This window comes from Arachis ipaensis, chromosome B9, assembly GCF_059453495.1.
Source record: "Arachis ipaensis isolate K30076 ecotype BB chromosome B9, ASM5945349v1, whole genome shotgun sequence".
In the NCBI taxonomy this organism is placed as follows: domain Eukaryota; kingdom Viridiplantae; phylum Streptophyta; class Magnoliopsida; order Fabales; family Fabaceae; genus Arachis; species Arachis ipaensis.
In genome coordinates, this window is record NC_142444.1 from 153084891 (window position 1) to 153107218 (window position 22328).

The following is a 22328-nucleotide window of genomic DNA, read 5'->3' on the forward strand; positions in this document are numbered from 1 at the left end:
TTGTATTTGTTCTACTTTGCTTCGTGCCTTATTTGGGACTATTCTCCCACGTTGAAACTACCACCTTCAACCCTTCAAAATTACTTGGATTCCAACTTTTAATCTCTATACTGATGGCATTCTGGTGTTGGTCTTCGATCCTTTAGGACTAATTTGTGAGTAAACTATACATTTATAACCGTACCGTTAACCTTGTTTATGTTTATTCTGAGTTTTTAATTATATCTATAAAATTATTGTTGAAGAACTTTGATTTGGTTAGAATAATTATTTTATTATAGTTGAATAATTATTTTTATGAAGCTCATATTTTAGAAACTTTACATGAGACTATATATATATTTGATGAAGTTTAGATGTATGTAACTCAGACCCTAGCTAGCAGGGGTATTGCTAGCCTAACATATAGGCCACGCGTTAGATCTGTTATTCTTTTAGGACACACAAAAGAAAAGGGCTACTCATATAGGTGGAGCCGCCTAAGTGTGGACTTTTAATTTGGTTTCTGTATGAAAACTCCCTTATTGATTCACTTATTCATTTAAATTTGTTCTAAATAAAATTATTTTATGATAATATTTATTGATTTCATGTGAATTATAGATGTACTGTCTAGCCACTGAATTACAAAACTCACTCTATTTTTTTTTTAAAAATATTTTTCAGGAATAAATACTTGATTATGTGAGTCATTCTATTCAAGATTAATAATCTACAATAGGTACCTATTCCTTGTTGAGTTCTTAAACGTTATCTGCTTTATATGTCACAGGCAAGATCTACCCATATTTATTTATTTTATCCTTTGTTAAAATATGCAATTATGCATTCTAAAACTTGTAAATTTATTTTTAAAAAACTATTTGTAATCTTATTTATCTCATATTCGAATTTGTTAGGATTGTCAAGAGACTATTTCCCTAAGTGTCCATCATGACTTATTTTAAATCGTGACAGAGTATAACTCGAATGAACTCATTTAAAATTTTTACTATTTTTTTTTTGTCTAAATTTTCACTAAAGTTATGTGAGAGAGACAAAAAATTTATGAAAAAAATAAAAGTTTAAATCAAACAACTACAATTCTCTTTATATATAGATATAAATAAAATAATATTTTTTTATTAAATAAATATTCAAATAATTTTTTTATATTTAATTACAAAATTGACATCTTATAATATTATGGTAATTAAAAGCTTTTTCGATGAAAACAATATTATATGTATAAAGAAAACTAAATAAAACAAAACGATAAAAAGAAAATAAATGATATATATTATAAAAAATATTAAATATTAATAATCTCATTTATATTTAAAAAAATTGTTTAACTTTAGGCAATTAATTAAATAGATTACTATTATTATTTGTTTTAAATTTATATAATACAATAATTTTTTTCATTGTATTAATATTCAATAATATAAATATTTTTTACACATTAATAAATATTTTTACTAATTAATTTTGTTCATTATGACTAATTTATAGAGATGATACTAAATTGGTTGAAATTTTTTTATAATGATCTAATAACTCATCTACAAATTAAACCATACGCATTATACATTATGATCAAAATAACTTTTTCACATTTCATATTTTCAATCATCTTTCAATAATAATAATAATAATAATAATAATAATAATAATAATAATAATAATAATAATAATAATAATAATTTGTGTAAAAAAAATTATCCGATAAATCTAACAACATATGTGATAAGAATTAAATATGGTTCTTTTTGTTATAAGTTGATTTGGACAATATTTAATTTAGAATTAATAATGTTAATACGAGATTATGAAGAAGAATTGTGATTAATTATTATAGTATGATGAAACTATATGCACCATATAATGAAAGTGAGAGTACTAGATCAATGACTTTAATATACTAATTAATTAATTAATTAATTAATTAATACCCTTAATAACGCTAATAAAATGTTGATTAAGGGTGAGTATCATCCATTATCAAATTCATATTTATTCCAACGCGCCATTAAGTCATTAACTACTTTAAATTTAAGTAATATGCATAAAATTAAAATTAAAATTTAAATAATCATTCTAACCCAAAAAATAATAATTTTTGAAAATTCAATTACTCACTGCATCTTTATTACAATATTATTTACTAGCAAACTAGATAATAACAAATTAAATAATGATTAATTAAATATTTTCCTTCACATTAACAACTAATCTACACATAAATTAGTAAATTACATTAGCATAACTAACTATATCATAATTGAATTTATGTAATAAATTAACAATTAACCAAATAAATTATGAAAAATTCCATTAACGAATTACCTCATTAATATTTATTAAATGAATTAATAACTAAATTAATATTATCATGTAAAATAAATATTATGATAAAAATTAAATTTTCAAAATTTAAACCAAACTCTCAATCTTCAACCTTAAACCCCTTATCATTAAATCCTAAAATTCTAAACCCTCTAATCTTAAAATCAAAATTTTAAACCATCCAACTCTAAACAAAAAACTACAAATCTTAATTTCTTAATCATAAATTTTAAACCATCCAATTCTAAACTCTAACTAATCTAATTTTAAACTCTAAATCCTAAAGTATCCTACACTAAATCCAAAACCAAACAACACTAAACTCTAAATACTAAATTATTTTATTCATGAGTTTAAAATAAATAAAATAAAAAAAAGGTTTAAAAGACTTATATAATCTAGTTTTAATATGTTAGTCTTTATTTAAATATTAGGAATATAAATTAAATAATAATTTATTAGAACTTTTTATAAAGTTTATATTTGAAAACAAAAGTTTTTATTAAAATACTTATTATTTTATAATTTTATGAATGAATTAAAATTAAAAAAATAAAAAATACTAAAATAAAAAAATTGAAACCCAAGTGGCAAGAAAAATGAGCTAAATAAAAAACATCAATGCATTCCTTACGCATTAAACATAGCCCTCATAGTAGACTCCGAAATTTTACACAAAAGAAGTTATCAAACTGCCATTTATCTTTTTACAAAATAAATATGTTATAAATATGACATGTAAAAATGATAACACTTTAAAAAATATGAATCAAAATACGTAAGATGAAAAAATTAATACAAATTTAGACAAAATCAATTCATTCATTTTAGTTGCATCAAATAATAATTAATATTATTGATTAGTTATAGTTAATATGATCAAACAAAATATTAATAATTTGATATTTATCTCAATCAAATTAAATAAATAATTAATTATATAACATCTTTAAAATTATTAGTCAAAATATGTAAGAGAAAAAATTAAAATAAATTAAAATAAAATTTAATTCATTTATTTCAATCGAATAAGATAATTACTGTAATTAATTAATTATAATAAATATAGTAAAATAAATATCAAATAATTTAATATTTATCTTAATTAAATTAAATAATTAATTAATACATTTAAATAAATCAAATAAAATAAATAAAAAAATACCTTCCATGAGAGATATTCACCAAGTTTAGAGATACACAATAATAAAATGTGTGAAAAGCAATCTGAAAAACAAGGGTGGTTTTAGGTGATGCATTGAATTATGCGGCTATATAAGTGCAAAGCAGGAAGCAGTGTTTGACATACAGACTTGAAAGTTCAAAGTGAAAGAAGAAGAAGAATTGAAAAAGATGGGTTCAAAAACATCATCGTCAATGGTGGCACTAGCAATAATGGCATTAAGTGTGGTTGCAATGCTTGATGGTTGCATGGCGCAATCGTTCTGCAACACGTCACTTGCAGAGTTGTTCAAGTGCAAGCCGGCCGTGACGCCGCCAAATCCTGCGCCGCCGACTCCAGAGTGCTGCGCGGTGGTGTCAAAGGCGGACTTGAAATGCCTTTGCGGATTAAAGAATAGTCCCTTGGTGCCAACTCTGGGGATCGATCTAAATCTCGCCTTTCAGCTTCCTGCAAAGTGTAACCTTTCTCTCCCTCCGCAATGTTAATGTAGACACAAACTACTCAATAATCAATACTACAGTAATAACAATGGATTATTGCTTTTGTTAACTCTCTTCTCACCCTCAACTCCCCTCTCCCTTTTTCTCTTCTCCTTTTTCTTTCTTTTCTTTTATTCTATATTGTCATAATTCTAATTCAAAAATACTATTCACACACATAAATCAACCACTAAAATTAATCAATAATAAATTTGTATATAAATACGTGTATAATTATTTTTAATATATATTTATATTTTAAGTATTTTTAACATGTATTTTATATAGGTGTGATTGACTTTAGTGACTGATTTTAGTGTACAGATAATATAATCAATTCTAATTTTAATTTGGCTTTAATAAAAACGTTTACGGTTTGAATTGGTTTTTGTTTGGAGAAAAATCATAATCAAATCGATTAATGGTTCATTTTAGTGCGAATTTAAAATTTTTTGTGACTGAATTTGAACTAATTAAATTAATCCACATCGATTAAATCTGAGTTAGATCAGTTCGGATGATTGAATATTTAATAAAAATAAAATTAAAAAAAATTGGTTTTGTTTCTAAAAATCCTCTAAAATCTAATAATAATAATACAATGCATTATCGATTCAAACTTAAATAAATATCATAATTTAAAAATATTATAGAGTTAATAGATAAAATTGTATATATATTATTAGATTTTATTTATTATTTTTAATTAATATTAGACTAATCCAGTTATTTCGAGTTCTACAACTCCAAAACTAATAACTTAACTAATTAAAGTTGAATTTAATCGGGTCAGACCTAATTGTATTCAATTATTCGTCGGATCTAAAACTAATGTAATCGATTTTGGTTGGAGAATTGGGTTATCTTTATCCAATGACAAATCCAAAAAATTTTAGAAGTGGCAACAAAATAAATAATAATATAGCAAAAGAATAAAAATTATTACTATCAATATATTTAGATATTTAAATCTTAGAATATATTAATTAGTCAAGTTTCTAATAAATAAATGTAATTAATATATCTAAAAGTATATTAATTTAAAAATATTTTTTGTTTTAATATTTTGGTAATATTACATGAGTAATACATATATTATTAATACAGCACTTAGTCAAATATCTAATATCCATCAAATTATATTTTTTATTATTTTTTATGTGAAATAAAAAGGAATTATAATTCAATAGCTAAAAAATTTACAAAGAGTATAACTCGAATGAACACATTAGAGTTTTCACTATTTTTTTTTATCTAAATTTTTACTAAAGTTACGTGAGAGAGACAAAAAACTTATGAGAAAAATAAAAGTTTAAATCAAATAACCACAATTCTTTTTATACGTAGGTATAGATAAAATAATATTTTTATTATTAAACAAATATTCAAATAATTTTTTATATTTATTTACAAAATTAACATTTTATAATATTATGGTAAAAAAAATTTTCGATGAAAACAATATTATATATATAAAAAATTAAATTAAACAAAACAATAAAAAGTAAATAGATAATATATTATAAAAAAAAAATAAATACTAATAATCTCATTTATATTTAAAAAGTTGTTTGACTTAGCTTTAGGTAATTAATTAAATAGATTATTATTATTATTATTTGTTTTAAATTTATATAATATAATAATTTTTATTATTGTATTAATATCTAATAATATAAATATTTTTTACACAACATTTTTTTTTGAAGTATCGGGGCACATAAATTATTACAACGCTTTTTAATTTCTATATGGAGGGCGAATTTGAGTTGGACTCAGCTATGGAGGAGGGGGGAGCTTTACTTTTCTGTGGTGTCAGTAGAGAAAGAAATCGGACCCTGCGAGTAGGTGAGGGGAACTCGGACCCTCCGATTTCTATGTCCAAAAGCGGACCATCCGAGTTGTGTATATCCAAGCCACGCGTCGCTAAATGCTTGCTCCCCACAAACGGTTCCTTTTAACACAACCAAACCGAGTCTTGCATGCGTACCAACCGAGTTCACTTTCCTTTCCTTCCCCACCCAACACACACAACTCCATCTTCTTCCTCCCTCAACATTCTGGGCTTCTGCTGTGTGAGGAGAAAAAGCTAAAATGTCAAGAAAATCAAAACCTAGAAATGTTGATCGTCCGAAATTTCACATTATAAAATATTTGAGCTACTCTGATTATGTAAGTTTTTTTTTAAATCTTTTTTATTTTTTGCAGATTTTTAATTTTTTTTTAAAATTTAGTTATATTTATGGTTGGTTGTTAGGATATTTATGGTTGTTAGGAGTTGATCTGAAAAACATATATATGAATTAGTGTATAGATTTATTGATAAAAATTTAAAAATAAATGTTTAAATAAATAAGGTGTATGTATGTAAGTGTAATAGTTTCATCTTGTTTAGAGTAATTTGTAATATAATAAATTATAAAAAAATAGTTTTTAAAAAATTTTGAAATAATTTTAGAAGTTATGGTTAATTGTAGAAATTTAGGAATATATGTTTAAATAATAGTTAGAAATATATATATGTTTAAATGTGGTTAATTGTTGTTTAGATTATTTTTTAATAACAGATTAGAAATAAAAAAAATTAATATTAGAATTTTTTGTAATAATATTAGAAATTATAGTTATTAACTGTTGTAATTAAATTCAAAAATTTAGAAATATGTATTTAAATAATAGTTAGATAAGTGGGTTTAAATATAATTAATTCTTGTTTAGAAATTTTTTGAGTGTATGAATAGTTCGGTATTAAATAGAACTTGTTATGAATAGTTCAATATTAAATAGGACTTGTTTATAAATTTTTGTAATAATTTTTGTAATTAGAGTTAAGAAGTTAATTGTTATGTTTAATTTTAAGAATTTATGGTTATATGTTTAAATAATGGTTAGCAACATGTGTGTTTAAAAATAAGTAATTGCTGTTTAGACGTTTTTTCAATATAATAGATTAGTATTAAGAATGGCTTGTTTATAATTTTTTATAATAGTTTTAGATTTAATAATTAATTAGTTAACTGTTATAATTAATTATAAAAATTATAATTTTAAGATACTTTCGGTGTATATTTTTCTGGAACAATGTTGATAATTTCAAATAATAAATTAGGATCTGTAAAGTATAATTTATTTGCGGTTTTGGTAGTAATAAGTTGTTTTCTGTTAGCCTTTTAATGTATAGAAGTATGTTATTTTAGTTGAGGTTTTATTATTATTACATTAGAACATTATTAATTACATAGAAAGTGAAACTATGTATTAGTTATTATCTGCAGCAACTTAGATATAGGCTCTATATACATTAATTAAAATTAGAGATAAAAATGTTATTACTTAGTAAATCGGATTCAATATAATTATATTTTTTAATTAGCTTTTTAAAATTATGTATGATAGTTGTGTAATTTGAATCGTGCTTTTGCTATGCTTTTGTAGGCTTTACGGATGATGACATGTGATCACCCTATCCCTCCGGATCGGTAAGATGAGAGAGTGGAAGAGCATTTACGATCAACTGGGTTTTACCATGTTAGTCAGATTGGAGTAGTTCAATGTCAGAAAGCACTAGTAAATGCTTTAGTGGAAAGGTGGCACTCGGACACACATACCTTCCACCTTCCAGTTGGTGAATGTGTCGTGTCACTGGAAGACGTGGCTATGATCTTTGGTCTTCCGACCAAAGGCCTTCCAGTGACTGGCATGACTTTGAGTTGTTTTGAGGCCTTAGAGGCGGAGTGTCTGCATCAATTTGAGGTGGTGCCGAGAAAGTCAGATTGTCGAGGAAGTGGCATAAAACTGACGTGGCTACGGGATTTAAAAGAACGGTCACAATTGACTGATGAGAACAGTATACAGGTGTACATTAAGTGCCACATCATGTTGTTGATCGGTATGATCTTGTTTGGAGACAAGTCTAGGGCATCTGTCCACTGGAAGTTTCTGCATCTGCTGAGTGATTTTGCTAGTATTGGATAGTATAGCTGGGATCAGCCTGCCTAGCACACCTGTACAGGAGTTTATGCAGGGCCTCACGTTTTGATTGTAAGGAAATCGATGGTCCGCTGACACTTCTACTGTGTTGGGCATGGATGCACCTACCATATCTAGCACCGGTTCCTAGAGAACCTCGCAGTTTTCCGCTTGCAAATAGGTTAGACTATCTTACATTTACCTGGTATCTTCATGTTTAGAAACCAATTGTGTTAATGAGATGCGTTATATTAGCTGACGAAACTGGGAGCGTGGAGACCGAGTCTATAGATATCTTAAGCTTGCTCATTTTAGGAAGACCTTGGATGAACTTCAGGAAGGTCAGGTGTGTTTGAATTGACATTGTATGTGGGTCAGGTCTAGTGATTTACTTATTTGGATTTTAATTATTTGCTTGCTTTACTGTTACCAGTTTTTGTGGGTTGCATATTCTGGTGATCGTGTTGATCCAGACATAATTCCTGCTGACATCTACATGCACTCGATGATTTGGAGTGCAACGGTTCCACTGGTATCTTTTGAGTGTATTGAATGGCATGCTACCGACAGGTTTAGACGTCAATTTGGTTTCGTTCAGGGAGTTCCTCATCAGGAACGGAATCTAGACCGCGCACACGGAGAAGTGTTAATTGGTCCTAAGAATCTGAACTGGGCCACAGCCACGACTCATTCATTTTGGGTGATGCAGTTGACAAACTGGTATAATCACGTTCTTACTGAGGAACCCATGACTCCGCATCAGCCATTAGATACTTATATGTACTGGTACCGTTCAAAGTATGGTGATAACTTGAACTTGTCGGATCTTGCGGTCCAAGAGGATGTTGAAGGTGACCAGGTTATGGATGATGATAATGAAGAGCAGGAGCCACAGTCACCACCGCCTCCAACTCCACCTCCACCTCCCCCTCCAGTGGCAGAAGAACAACCTCATTCCACAAGCCAGTATGTACTTCAGACACAATTTCCTACGTCGTTCCCGATACATCAGCCACATTTTGACTCAGGAGAGGGAGGTTCTTTTAGCCAGTTGCTTGGGTTCATGGCCTCAGATGCCGGCCAAGCACAATATAGCCACCAGGCCGACTTCATGGCGGGTAGGTATTCGTTTAACTAAATGAATACTGGACCCTAAATACTAATTAACTCAAAGTCTTTTTTATTTTGAACTTGTCTAAATAACCTCTTTTACAAATACTAAACGAGTACCTGCACTCATATAGTTCGGAAACTCCGGAGCATGCATGGCTTCCAAATCCAAAACTCGCATGAAAGATGGCTCCTCAAATGGCTCTTCGTTCGCGAGTGCATTTACAATGTCTGTCACATTCGGAGCCACACTGCCGTCGGTTGGATCTACATCTCCGTCTTCACCAACAACTTCGTAATTGCTTTCGAACTCTTCCTCACTGTCACTATTGTAGTCTTCTCGTAAAATATTTCGGTCGGCCTCAGATTGTTCGAATTCAATGTACAACTCGATGAATGAAATTTGAGCACGACTTTCAATATATATTGAAAACATCTCTTGCATGCTTGCTTCGTCCGTTACATATTTGGTCTGAAATTGGACGAATCCACCAAATACTGGTACAGGATATCTGTATAAAATACATGATATTTTTCTTGACATCTCCGAATCTATCTTCTCACAAATCACGCATTTAAGCTCTTCAAATGAAATTGTGAAGAGAATAACAACATCTAATGGATCTTCACAAAAAAATTTTACTCCTTCAGGTGTCTGCAACAAAATCTGACCAAAATAATACACTTTCAAAAGAACTCTATTATCCATTCTTCCCACTCACTTAAACAAAAATAGCAACTTCACCATCAATTTTTTTTCCCCAACCCAAGTAACCCCACACTAGACCCATAGAAAGAAGAAGAGAACTCGAACAAAAAGAAAGTTGGATCTGTTCGGCTGTCTTTGGTTCGCACACCTTAGCAACTATATATATACACACACAATTCGAACCAACCGAGTTGTGTATAACCTAATTCGAAAAAATTATAAATAATGAAAACTCACGGTCCGATTTCCTTTACTGTAAATTAAAAAAAAAATTGCAAGCAAAAATCAGACCCAGCGAGTAGTATAACGAAATAAAAAACAAATCCAACAAAGAAAACGGACCATCCGTTTTGATGAGGTCATATTGCACGGTCCGATTTCTCCTATGTGTTACGATCAAAACGGACCTTCCAATTTGCTTACAAAATTTCCAAAACAGAGAACTCGGAGGGTCCGATTTCTTCCTACCAAATCTGAGCCAAAACCTATTCCACATTCCGGTGTAGCACCCCCTCATTCCATATCCCAGCACAACACCTGACCCTCCTCCATAACAAAAAAAAATGACCCTTATTACAATAGGAACAATTATCTACATATACATATATACTTGTGATTGGTTTTTGAAAAACTCAATTACCCCCACATAAGTATATATAAATCCGTCCGTCTGTATCTGTAAATACCCCTAGACTTTTTTTTTGTTTTTTTTTACCAAAGATATGAGACTCAAACTCCCCTAGACTTTTTTTTTGTTTTTTTTTACCAAAGATATGAGACTCAAACTCGCAACCTCTTAATTGAGTATGGAAAAACTATGCTATAGATGATGTTTATTTAACATTCATATTCACCGGTAATATGAAAAAGATAGCACACATTACCAAAGATATAGATACAATAGCACAGGCCCACGGATTGTTGATGAGAAACAAATAAGATGTTGTCATATATATAATTTAATTTTTAAAATTTTACACCTAGATGATGTTATAGTAAGCGAATTTTATAGTGACAATAAGTCAATAACCAAAATTTCAAAAATTGATGGGGATATTTTGAAATTAATTACAAACAACCAAATTTTGGACGGTGAGATTAGTTCATGTCTCTGTAAATATTTCTATATAACAAAACCTGTACATTAATTAAGAAAAAGTGATATAGGGACACTTCAAAAGACTTACCTTTTCCTTTTTCTAAAAACAAATAATCAGCACATTTAAAAAAAAAGGAATGAAAACAACAATACTATAAGTCAGCAAAAAGAGCATTCGTTAATTTCTGATTAATCAAAGAATACAAAAATACAACAAAAAAAGGTTATGGAAACCCAAAAAAGAGTTGCCTGTACACTTTCCAAACCATCGTACATATAATGCATTGTTCCCAATCTAATCCCACTGAGTTCAGTGCCATTTCCCATGCAATGATCTGTTAAAAAATCAATATTCTCAATTAAAAAATTTTGGTCAAATATAAAATTTTATTAGTGATTGATGAGATAAGTTTTAAATATAAATCCCACAAAAATGCACACTATCTAATTCATCAAATTATACTTAAGGTAACAAAAAAAAACTGAATTAAGAGCATTTACCCAATTAGACAGTGATTGATTTAATGTGGTCGGTCATTTACACTTCTGGAGGCACTTTGGAGGGAGGCAAGTTTGGTTTGTAATCCCAAAGACTCCTCATTTCTCCTCTTATACATCCCAATATGACAGCCGTACCTGTTCAATTTATTTATTTGATGTTGAATAAAGAGCATGAGTTAAATTTAAAGATTAATGAAGTGAACCACGCACCAATCTAATCTAATCTAAGTAGTAATCACTACTACTACTACTACTAATTTACTTACCCAAGGTACATGGAACAAGGTAGAGAAGTGCTGGTTGTCCATGACCCTTCATCAAGTATAGCCCAAGATATGTTAGAAAAAGGCCTGAAAAAGGGATCATCAGATTGTAAGAGAATAAATTAATAAAACTATCCATTTTACAGTCTACAAACACTATTGAAATTATCATCTTTTATCAATAAATAAACAGTGCAGCTTATGATATGATATGATACTGAAAACTATGATACCAACTAAAAATAGTATTAAAAAGTACTTACCGACGCCATAGCCAATTACCAACCAAAGAAAATATCCATTCACTGACCTCTTGTTGTTCTCTTTGTCAAATCTGATACAATCAGAAGCCATAATAAACACATTAAATCTAATCCAATATGCATCTAATTCTATGCTATTAAGAGATAAATGCATGTTTTCAATTTTGTAAACCACCGCTTCGTTTCAAGTTGTCAACAAAATAAGGAACTCAGTACCTACGAGCAAAGCAAACAAGCAAGCCAGGGAAGAGAATGTCTCCAAATCCAATCATGTCATAACCTTTCCAAGGATCGTGTGGACGAGGAAACCTCAAAAGCATAGGAATTGCTTCCCCACCAGCCTTGTCACCTCGAGCAACCTAGATCACATTATCAAGTGCATTTATAGAAATATAGAAGCTCGTCTCAGCAACTGGAATGAGTATGCATATAATGAGTTTTGTTAACGAGTATTTTTAAGGACACTAATTAAAGATACAAGAAGTTAAAAAGAAAACAAAAGTAAAATGTTTTCAAATAAAAGGTGAGAAATAACTCTTGGTCTTGTAACTTTACCTGGTCAGCGATTTAAATGTCAAAACAGTTTTTTTAAAGAATTACGCTTCATGATTTAGCATTAACTATATATGTAAATTGTAAAATTCAACATAATAATGCTCGGTGGTGCAAGTTTCACCTTGCCCGAATTGCTCCAACATGAAAACAAGGAAGCGGTTTTTGCTGTTCCTTTCATGTCACCCTTGATTTTTGCAGATCTCAAAATTCTGCTTGGTTAGAGTAAATTCTGTACTCTATTCATGCTTTTTTTGTGTGCCTTGTTTAGCATTACTCAACATCCAATTAACAAGTTTTTTTTTTTTTTTCACTATCACAATTAAGTACATCTCTAACTTGTTGCAAAAGAAAGGAACAAAATGAGTTAAGGAATATGATTTGAGATGCAAATGCAATGAAACAATCCCATAGAGGGTTAAAAAGGAAACTTTACTGATAAAACGATGACTTACTGTAATCATAACACTCTTATGGAATATCACTGGAGATATGAACACCCAAAAGATGTCGTATACAAATGCACAACAAAGAAGTACAGTTGCAACCTATCATTTCAGATGCATAATGCAAATCATGAGAACGGATATAAAAAGGACTGTGAATAAAAGGAGTAAGGAAACACAAGCAATCAATATAGCTACCTTAATATTAGGTAATCGTGCCAACTGCAAGATTGTTATCATCAAACAAATGCCCTGTCAAGAATAAAGCCAAACTTTTTAAGTAAATACCACAAAGTGAAAAGTCAATTGAACTACTTTGTACCATTGATTGGAAACAACCATTCCATTTTTCATTACAATGCTACAAAATGCTTGCTATGGGAACCAAACAAGATTCTCAGTTTGTCTGACACAAGCACAGACACATGATTTTGTTACATACTCATGTATGCATTCATGTGTGTGTGTGCGCGCGCGCACGTATAAACATGCGATTGCAATTAAAATGCATGTGAAAGTTCCACATGGAATATGAAAATGAGTACAATAACACTAGGAGCAGAGCGAGAACTATAATAAACCATTGTAATTACTGGAGTTTGCGATCCAATCCAAATTGTAGTTTAGATTGAATTAGATTAGCAGTTTTGATTAGATTTGAAGATAACTAATTGCTTCTTTCAGCCTTATTCCTAAAACTAATTTTCTGCATTACTTACAAATTTTCAAGAAAGAAGACTGAAATTCAACTGGTTAGCATCATGAACAATAATTTTAAATGCTTGCTTGTTAAGCAGGTGCTATAGCCTAGAACTTACAAGGACATCTTGGCCGAACCATGAATATGACTCCCGCCGATTAACAATCCATAATACCGCAAATGCCACACATACTATAAAAACTACTATTGAGAAGATAGAACTCTTCCCAAACATAGGTACCTTCACTATATTCCGTCCAAGTTTTGGAAATACTCTGCTCATACAATTGAAAAATAGATATGAGAAATCAGCATAACACAAAACATGTAGAAAGAATGCCTTTTTTTTCTTATTGCTAGATGGAACAGTAGTTTTTTTTCCTTTGGTTGTGAGGAAGAAATTTATTCAAGCCAGTATACCTTAAAACGAGGCTCACAATACAATTGTGCATCCCCTGAAAATTATTGCAAACGTCAATTACTGAAAAGAGGAATTTTGGCAGTTTAGATCATCTAAAACCCAAAAATTTAACTAGTTATATTCATTATTATGGTTTACAATAGATCATGCTAGTTAAATGAAGTACAGAACTAAGTACTCTCTGATGTATTTTATTAACTGCAATGTTAAATTAACTTTTATTGGAGAGAAGGGAATATATAACTAAAGGCAGATAAGATAATTTACAGAGAAGAGAAAATTATAATATTTAGGAATATGGCAAAGCTTCTCAAACATGTTTGCTCTAACTTTCCACCCTCCTTTTTTACATTTCTAAACTTGTTTCTCCAACCCAGAAAGTCCAATATAGCACTGTCTTAATGGTGAACAAAAATAGGGAAACAATATGCTTTGATACACACCAAGAAATATGATCTTTATTTTTCCTTAAAAAATGGCAAAGGTAGTAGAAAATTCTACAGAAATGAGCTACATTACCTCAACACCACCAATGCAGAAAAGTACAATCAGCACCCAGATAAACCAAGATGACATGAAGAAAAATAGTAGCACAAGAAAAGTGGATGCCGAAATGACAAAGATAATAGCACCCTTTGTGTCTATGTTAACAATGTCCTCCTCATCTTTCATTGTTTCGGATTTGAAAGATCCCTAGACAAATGTTAAGTTATATCACATACGCAAAGTTGACAAGCTAAAAGATGTATTAAACATGAACCAAAACTAAATTCTATAATTAGTAAGGACCATAAGAAGATGAAGAACGATATTTATACTCAATCTTAGAATTCATTTCTCTCCCCCTCTTTATCTATCTAAACAATAGATTATATTCTATCTACAAATAATGCTATACTCCCAAGTTAAACTCCAATAGTTAACTAATTGAAATGATTAGCAGTTGGTTAATTAATAAATTGTGGTTGAATTTAAAAGAGAGTCTAATTTTTATGTACTAAATATTAAAAGTGTAAAACATTTTACAAAGTCATCCTATCAATTTTGTTCTTTTAGATGATAATTCATGCGTGGGTGTGAAAATTTGTTATTTTTACTTAAATGACAATATGTAATTACAGGCATGTTTAAGACATCCTCAGAATGACAAATTTGAGTTTATGATATCAACATATTCTGATATCTTTCTTGAAGCATTAGGTCATTTTTAGTCAATGGAAGTGTGCTTTTGCATAAAGACAATAAATTACTTTAATGTGGATTAAAAACAGAAGTACAACAAATTGAACTACGTATGATACTTTGAGGTAGAGATAGCATTGTATGGGGAAACCTTGGGAGACAATTCATTGTAGCGTTCATCACAATCAGCAGCTGTTATATCTGCCCATGTTGAAGCGCATATAACTGTTCCGACAGCCATCAACCACAAAACTGCAACTGAATAGTCTAAAAGTGGGCGAGTTGGAGCATATATCGAAAGTTCCACTGCAATGAACAATTCATAATCAATTTACCATCTGTAAATCACGTGAAAATATCTTTAGTCTGATCAACAACGATACTTGAACCCAAACTTATGGATTCAAGATATAAGCACCACATCTTTTAGCCATTGATCTCATATAGGGATTGACTTATGGACCTCACAATGTAAGATCATCTGGTACTAAGGTTTAGACATCAGCATCTCAGCTGTCAACAACCATAAAAAATTGAAGGTTGAAATGCTGGTGCCTAAACTTTGAAACCGAAAAACGGGTTCAGCTATCATTATGGATTTATTGAATGGTGATACTAATATTGGCAACAAAACATAGAAAAAGGAGATTAAATGATGTAAAAAGGTCTTCTTATTTTGTGGAAAGTTATGAAACTTCATCCCTAAGTTTAACTTGTGTTTGTGTTTCCCAATGACAAGCATTAGAACTAAACTTTAATATCTAAATAAATCATCATCATCATAGGATATAAAGAGCTTCTAAGAATAAACCATCCTCGCACAAATTTTACCACAGCTAAAAGAAATTACACAATTTTCTTGCATCCTAGATCCGTACAACAAGATTTTCACAAGTTATCTTTCTCAAACATGATAAAACTAGACATAAAAGTTCTACGAGTTGTAGCGCTGACCTTTCTTTCCAGATGTCAACTCATTGTCGAGATCATCTCCTGCTGTCTTTGATATCATTGCAACTGGGATTGAAATGTCTACTCTAGAGCTATTGGAACACTCCATTGAGAAAAGGTCTGCCAGAAAATAAAGAGATGGATTTTCGTCGAAATATGACCATGAACATAAAACTTTATTGACTATGACGGATTAAAATTCATGGGAATACAGAACAAGTCAACAATTGCTGTAAAGTTCCAATCAATAAATTACAAATGTTTCCTCTATATCCAAAAGTGACATTAAACTCTAACAAGGCCCATGGAATAGATGAGTAAAGGTCAAGATCCATCAGTTAAATGAGAAAACATGATAATAAAAATTTGAAAAGAAAATAAGTTGAGGTTTTTCTAACTTGAATTGCATGGGATCACTCACATGCATCAAACGTTCCATCTTCAAATAAAATAATTCATAAGAAAACAACAATGCTACTTAGCGTAACTTTATATAAACCAAAACATTTTATTTTATCTTATCTTATTTTTAATTTGGGTTCCATATGACCTTTATACATGTAAATAAGCATGAAATAAGTAGAACAAATGATGACGCAAGCTAGTTTTTATATATAATTTCATTGTGCGACTCTGATATGTTCATCGGTTAATATTGTTTGTTTGTAATGGGATTAGGTTTCTGTGTATGTAGAGCTGATGTATTTAGAGTTTGTTTCAGTTATTTAATATGTTGAACAAATTAATCTGTCTAAAGGATTCTGTATGGGGGTGTGCAAAGCAGTCTAGTTTACTACTCATATAACAACCTAATAATAACATGCCATATTCATCATGTTCATATACACAATATGTAACTAGCAGACACCATACAAATTTGAAGAAATATACCGTCCGACTCATTTATGACCAATACGGCAACTGCACCTGCTGCCTGTGCAATTGCAGCTTTAGTTGTGAAGTCGCAAGTACCACGCTGACATAAAGTTACTGATCCAACAAGTAACTGCAAATTAAAATTAATATAATCAAAGAGGAGTAAATCACTAATTTGGCTCTTGAACTCTTAGCTCGCTAACAAAATAGTCCTTAAAGATTGAAAATTATCCCCTCACATCTAAAAAATTGATTTTGCTTGACTAATCCACCCAAAGTGAGGACCAATTTGTTAGCAAAATAATCTTTCAATTGTCGACCCTTTCTGGAGTGTATCATAGGATTGTTAACAATCTTTAAAGAACAATTTTCTCAAAGAATTAAAAGACAATGTTTAATTAATTATTGGAAGCTAAGCATGAGGGGATGAGAATATAATCATAAAGGAAACAATGATCGAAAAACCTTAGTAATTGGTGGGACACAACAGTCTCTAGGATTGGCAAAAACAAGAGGAGATTTGGGACTCTGACCGACTTCCTTGGGAAACTGAGCACCAAACATTGCACTCATGCCACCGTACCCGGAATTCACAACATTGCCATCAACCCATTGCTTCATCTTCACCTGCATTATGTTCATATACATATATATATTTTACATACATGCATTCATCAGAGATCTCAAATGAAGAATTTCATATGTTCATATGAAAATTATAGCTAAGAATCGTCAATGGTTTTGACATGTTTGACCACATTGCTGATTAATAATACATGTCAATGTTTTAGCTATCTTCTTCAAGATATTTTCATGTGATACCTTCATCAAAAATATAACCTAACGATTGCCGAATTCAATAGGAAAAATATTATGAATCAGTTACACTAGATAGCTACCAAACTCACCTAAACCTTTTTGTATCAAAAAAATAAATAAATAGAGTGACGAAATGAAGAAATATTAGATCTTGTTACCAATTGAACATCTTTAGCGCAGGATGGATCAAGTTTTGGAGCATCGTCGGCGGCGTCTCCGAACACGAACAAAAGAAGCGTGATAGCCACCGCAGCGACCGCATTATATGAAGAATGATAACAAAAAGAAGACGAAGAGGCCATTGATTAACTAAGTTGTTAATATTAATTAATTAATCAATAATATTGCTTTGCCACCTCCTACTCTGAATGGAAAAAAAAAATTTGAATTAGGGGGGTGGGTGTGAAAGAGAGGCTTCGTTCCTTTGTCTAAGTCGCTCATTATCTCTCTCTTTTCCTCTTCTATCTCTTTCACGCACGCAGTTGAGAATGGCTTTTCATTTGTTGGGTGCCTCTCTCTCCCTCTCTTCCTCCTCTCATCGTTCATGGCGCGAACAAACAGGGATTTCGTCGTGTTTATCTTATTGGATTGTCTTTTTCGTTGCTACATTATCAACCGTTATTTCAAAAATAAATTGTAATAAAATATTTATTAAATTTTTTAAATAAATAATTTAAATATTTTATTTACAGATAAAAGTAATTTCAAACAAATATATTTCAAAATTCATATATCTCGTTTATTAATTTACACTATAAATGAATATGTAAAAAAAAATAAAAATTAATAAATATGTTACAAATTATCTATATTCGTAAATAAAATATTTAAATTATTTATTTAAAAAAAGTTTAAGTTATTTGAATTAAAAAAAAAACCAAAAAAGTCATGGTTAATTAGCTGAGAAAAATATATTTTAAATTTTTTAACTACAAAGATACTTTTAAAATATTTTAAATTACGACAAAAATTTTTAACAATTAAATATAAATTTTTGAAAAAAATTTTAAAAATTAAATTTTAATATATTTTTTATAAATATAATTTAAAAAAATAAAATATTTTTATCTTTAAAATTTAGTTATTTTACATTAATTAAATACTTTTTGCAACTTTTTTTTTGTAAATGTCCAAAAAATATTTTAAAATGAAAAGAAAATCTATAGGTCAAACTTTAGTTTCGTGCTTTTACGAAGTTTTTAAATAGTTATTTAAATATTTTTTTAATAAAATTTTAAATTAAATATATAAATATTTTTTATATTTGTTATTTATGAAAAAATTATAATTTTTATTATTTTTATCATAGTTTCAATATTTTTAAGAATATTTTTAATGTTAATAAATTTAAAATTATTTTTATTGAAAATTTAATAATTATTGAAGATATGAGAATGATTTATTCAACTTACTTATGAAAAAAAAAAAAAAACAAAAAACAAAAAAAAGTTGAAAAAAAGATATCTGGATCAACTAAACTTCAACGACCACAGGCCTTGCTTAACAAATGGTGTATGAATTTATCTAAATCTTGTTGCTTTAACTTCATTAGAATAATTGCAAATAAAGCTTTTTTTTTTTTTGGGGCTTAGATTTAGATCTCAATAATTCTCTTGCAATTTATTTTTCTTCTTTTATGGTGGAATAGCTTTATTTTATGAATAAAACTTTATATTTAAACAAAATATTAACCAAGTTGTTATAATAACTTTTCAAATCATGCGTATCATTCTTCTTTTTCTTCTCCTTCTCATTCTCAATTTCTTTCTCCTTCTCCTCTTTCTCGTCTTTTTCTTCTTCTTTTCCAATGTTGCATTTTTTTTTTCTTTTTGAATAAATGACCATTTATACCCATGAGAGATGAAAACGCTGACATTTGTACCCATGAAAGCTCGAAACTAATCTCGTACCCATGATAGATGCTGTCTGTGTGACAAAAGTGCCCTGACTTGGATCTGAGCTTGGTTCGTGGGTTTCCGAACCTACGTGGCACTCTCACCCCCCTCCCCCCCCCCCCCCCCCCCCCCCACCCCCCAAAAGTCATATCTGAGCCAACCATTCACCATCATCATCTTCATCTTCTTCACCATCATCCCCATCCATCACTGTCTCTTTCCAGCCACTATAACCTCCATCACCATCACTTCAGCACCGCCACAGCCACCTTCCTTCACCACAACCTCCGGCGACAACGACTTTAAATCGAATCAGCAGCAGTAGCGGCATTAGCCGCACCAACAGCTTTCCGCAACAATAATGCCATCGAAGAACTTGCAAAGGTATTGACATAACCCTAATGCAATAATGTCTCAAAATTCTCAATCAACCATGAAAATAGAACGGTAACAATGAGGGTTTTGGAACAAGGACAACTTACTAAAACTTGAAAAGAACAGAGAAATGGAGCGGTAGCAGTATTAGCTTCGTTTAAGCACAAACAACCTCACGGCCACCACCACGGCAGCAGCGATTTCAGCACACAAGAGAGGAATCAGAAACAGAGACAAGGCTGAGCAACAAACCGAGACAGCGGTTTCGGCGACAGCGGCGGCGACTCCCGCTAGTGACGGCAACGAGCTCCCGTGATGATGACGGCGACTAGGTGTGGCGGTGGTGACAGGATCGGCTTTCCTTCTCTCTCTCATCTTCGCGCACTTTCTCTCCCTCTTCGAAGCTCGACAGTGACACATAGTGAGGCGCGATGGCAGCCCTAGCTCGATGGTGGCTGGACAGTGGCGGAGCACGACGGCTCCTCTTCCCCTTGCGGCGTCTCTGGTTCGCGACGCGTGCTCTCTCCCTCGACGTTGGCAACAGCGACAATGTCTCCCTCTTCTTGCGTGGTGGCTCGGCGTCTTGACGGCGGTGGTGGTGCGCGACGGTGGCTGGTGACGGCGCGATACCCTCCCTCTCTCGGATCTCTTCTCGTGCTCTCTCCTCACTCTCTGAATCTCTCGTTTCTCTGCTCTCTTATTTCCTCTGTTAGTGTGTATGTCATGTATTTTTGTCGCCGGAAGTTGTGGTGAAGGGAGGTGGCTGTGGCGGTGCTGAGGTGATGGTGATGGAGGTTATGGTGGCTGGGAAGAGACAGTGATGGATGGGGATGATGGTGAAGAAGATGAAGATGATGATGGTGAATGGTTGGCTCAGATATGGCTTTGGGGGGTGGGAGTGCCACGTAGGTTCGGAAACCCACGAACCAAACTCAGATCCAAGGCAGGGCACTTTTGTCACAAGGACAGCATCTATCATGGGTACAAGATTAGTTTCGAACTTTCATGGGTACAAATGTCAGCGTTTTCATCTCTCATGGGTACAAATGGTCATTTATTCTTTTATTTTTTAAATAATTTTTTAACTGTTTGTTCAATCTGAATCGAATTCGGTTCATTTGTGAATTGAGTTAGGTTCACTTGATACTACTTTTAAGTATTCACCAAATCTGTTATTTTTTAAGAAATTCGGTTCATCTCTTAGTTTAATTGAGTTCATTTGCATGCAAAAATAAATTGAAATGTGTTTTTCTTATTGATTGAATGTTTATCACATTTTATTCAAATCTGAACTGAATTTTGTTCATTTGTGAATTAAGTTAGGTTCACTTGATACTACTCTTAAGTATTCACTAAATCTGTTATTTCTTAAGAAATTCAGTTCATCTCTTAGTTTAATTGAGTTCATTTGCTTGTAGAAATAAATTGAAATGTACTTTTCTTACTGATTGAATATTTATCACTTTTTGTTCAAATCTGAACCGAATTCAGTTCATTTGTGAATTGAGTTAGGTTCGCTTGATGCTACTTTTAAGTATTCACCAAATCTGTTATTCCTTAAAAAATTCGGTTCATCTCTTGGTTTAATTAAGTTCATTTGTATGCAGAAATGAATTGAAATGTGTTTTTTTTTTTTACTGATTGAATGTTTAAAACTTTTTTATTCAAATCTGAACCCAATTCGACTCATTTGTGAATTGAGTTAGGTTCACTTGATACTACTGTTAGGTATTCATCAAATCTAAACCAAATACCAAATTCAGTTCATTTCTGAATCCAAATAAACCTCAATTAATAGGAGGAAAAGAAAAAATGTAGCAACAACAACAATAATAAAAGAATGACGATTGAGAGAAAACACGCGAAGAAGAAGAAGGAACGCAAAAAAGAAGAAGAAGGAAGAACGCAAAGAAGAAGAAGAAGGAATGCGAAAACGGAAGGAAGAATGCGAAGACGAAGACGAAAATAAAGACAAAGAAGCGTTATTGAAACGCGTGTATGTACGCTGAAAGTGATTTTTGTTGAGTTTGGGTCTGCTTGATTAGATTTGTTTGAATGTGTAATTGGGTTGTGTTGTTAATAAAATTTTTTGCAAATTTGTCTAGTATTTAAATGTATTCAAAAAAACTCAACTAAAAAAAATATTCAAAAAAAAAAAAAGGATATTCTACTATAGTGTAATATATCTGTATAAATTTACAAACAAC

At 30.8% G+C, this 22328-nt stretch overlaps 2 protein-coding genes and 1 pseudogene across 7 annotated transcripts in view; 1 reads left to right on the top strand and 2 right to left on the bottom strand.

Annotated features, from left to right (window-relative positions):
* Positions 1 to 22328, bottom strand: part of LOC107619403 (isoprene synthase, chloroplastic) — a 97392-nt gene that overhangs the window by 43392 nt on the left and 31672 nt on the right. The window lies entirely within an intron of this gene.
* Positions 3682 to 3996, top strand: LOC148546839 (putative lipid-transfer protein DIR1 pseudogene; annotated as a pseudogene).
* On the bottom strand, positions 11033 to 18468 carry LOC107619285 (signal peptide peptidase-like 5). Of its 6 annotated transcripts, XM_088499981.1 has the most exons (16): positions 18225 to 18419; positions 18010 to 18127; positions 17498 to 17659; positions 17048 to 17162; positions 16160 to 16276; positions 15357 to 15511; positions 14543 to 14716; positions 14023 to 14057; positions 13721 to 13877; positions 13101 to 13154; positions 12912 to 13004; positions 12121 to 12263; positions 11905 to 11975; positions 11645 to 11728; positions 11379 to 11513; positions 11033 to 11212 (listed from the first exon to the last, which is right to left on the bottom strand). In XM_088499981.1, exons 1-15 carry the CDS (start codon positions 18395 to 18397, stop codon positions 11416 to 11418), a joined length of 1749 nt encoding a protein of 582 aa, XP_088356107.1. In that variant the 5' UTR covers positions 18398 to 18419; the 3' UTR covers positions 11033 to 11212; positions 11379 to 11415. The 6 variants fall into 6 exon arrangements, 4 of the variants coding, with proteins under 4 accessions (XP_088356107.1, XP_016177025.1, XP_016177026.1 ...); XR_002353636.2 differs by having other exon boundaries at positions 12125 to 12263; positions 18010 to 18400; XR_015899947.1 differs by having other exon boundaries at positions 12581 to 13004; positions 18010 to 18400.

Coding starts and splice junctions, on each gene's coding strand:
- LOC107619285 (XM_088499981.1), bottom strand. CDS start 18,397: ATGAACGATGAGAGGAGGAAGAGAGGGAGAGAGAGGCACCCAACAAAT. Junction 17,163..17,497: donor GTGTCCCACCAATTACTAAG/GTTTTTCGATCA, acceptor TTTAATTTGCAG/TTACTTGTTGGATCAGTAAC. Junction 12,264..12,911: donor ATAAGAGTGTTATGATTACA/GTAAGTCATCGT, acceptor AATGTGATCTAG/GTTGCTCGAGGTGACAAGGC.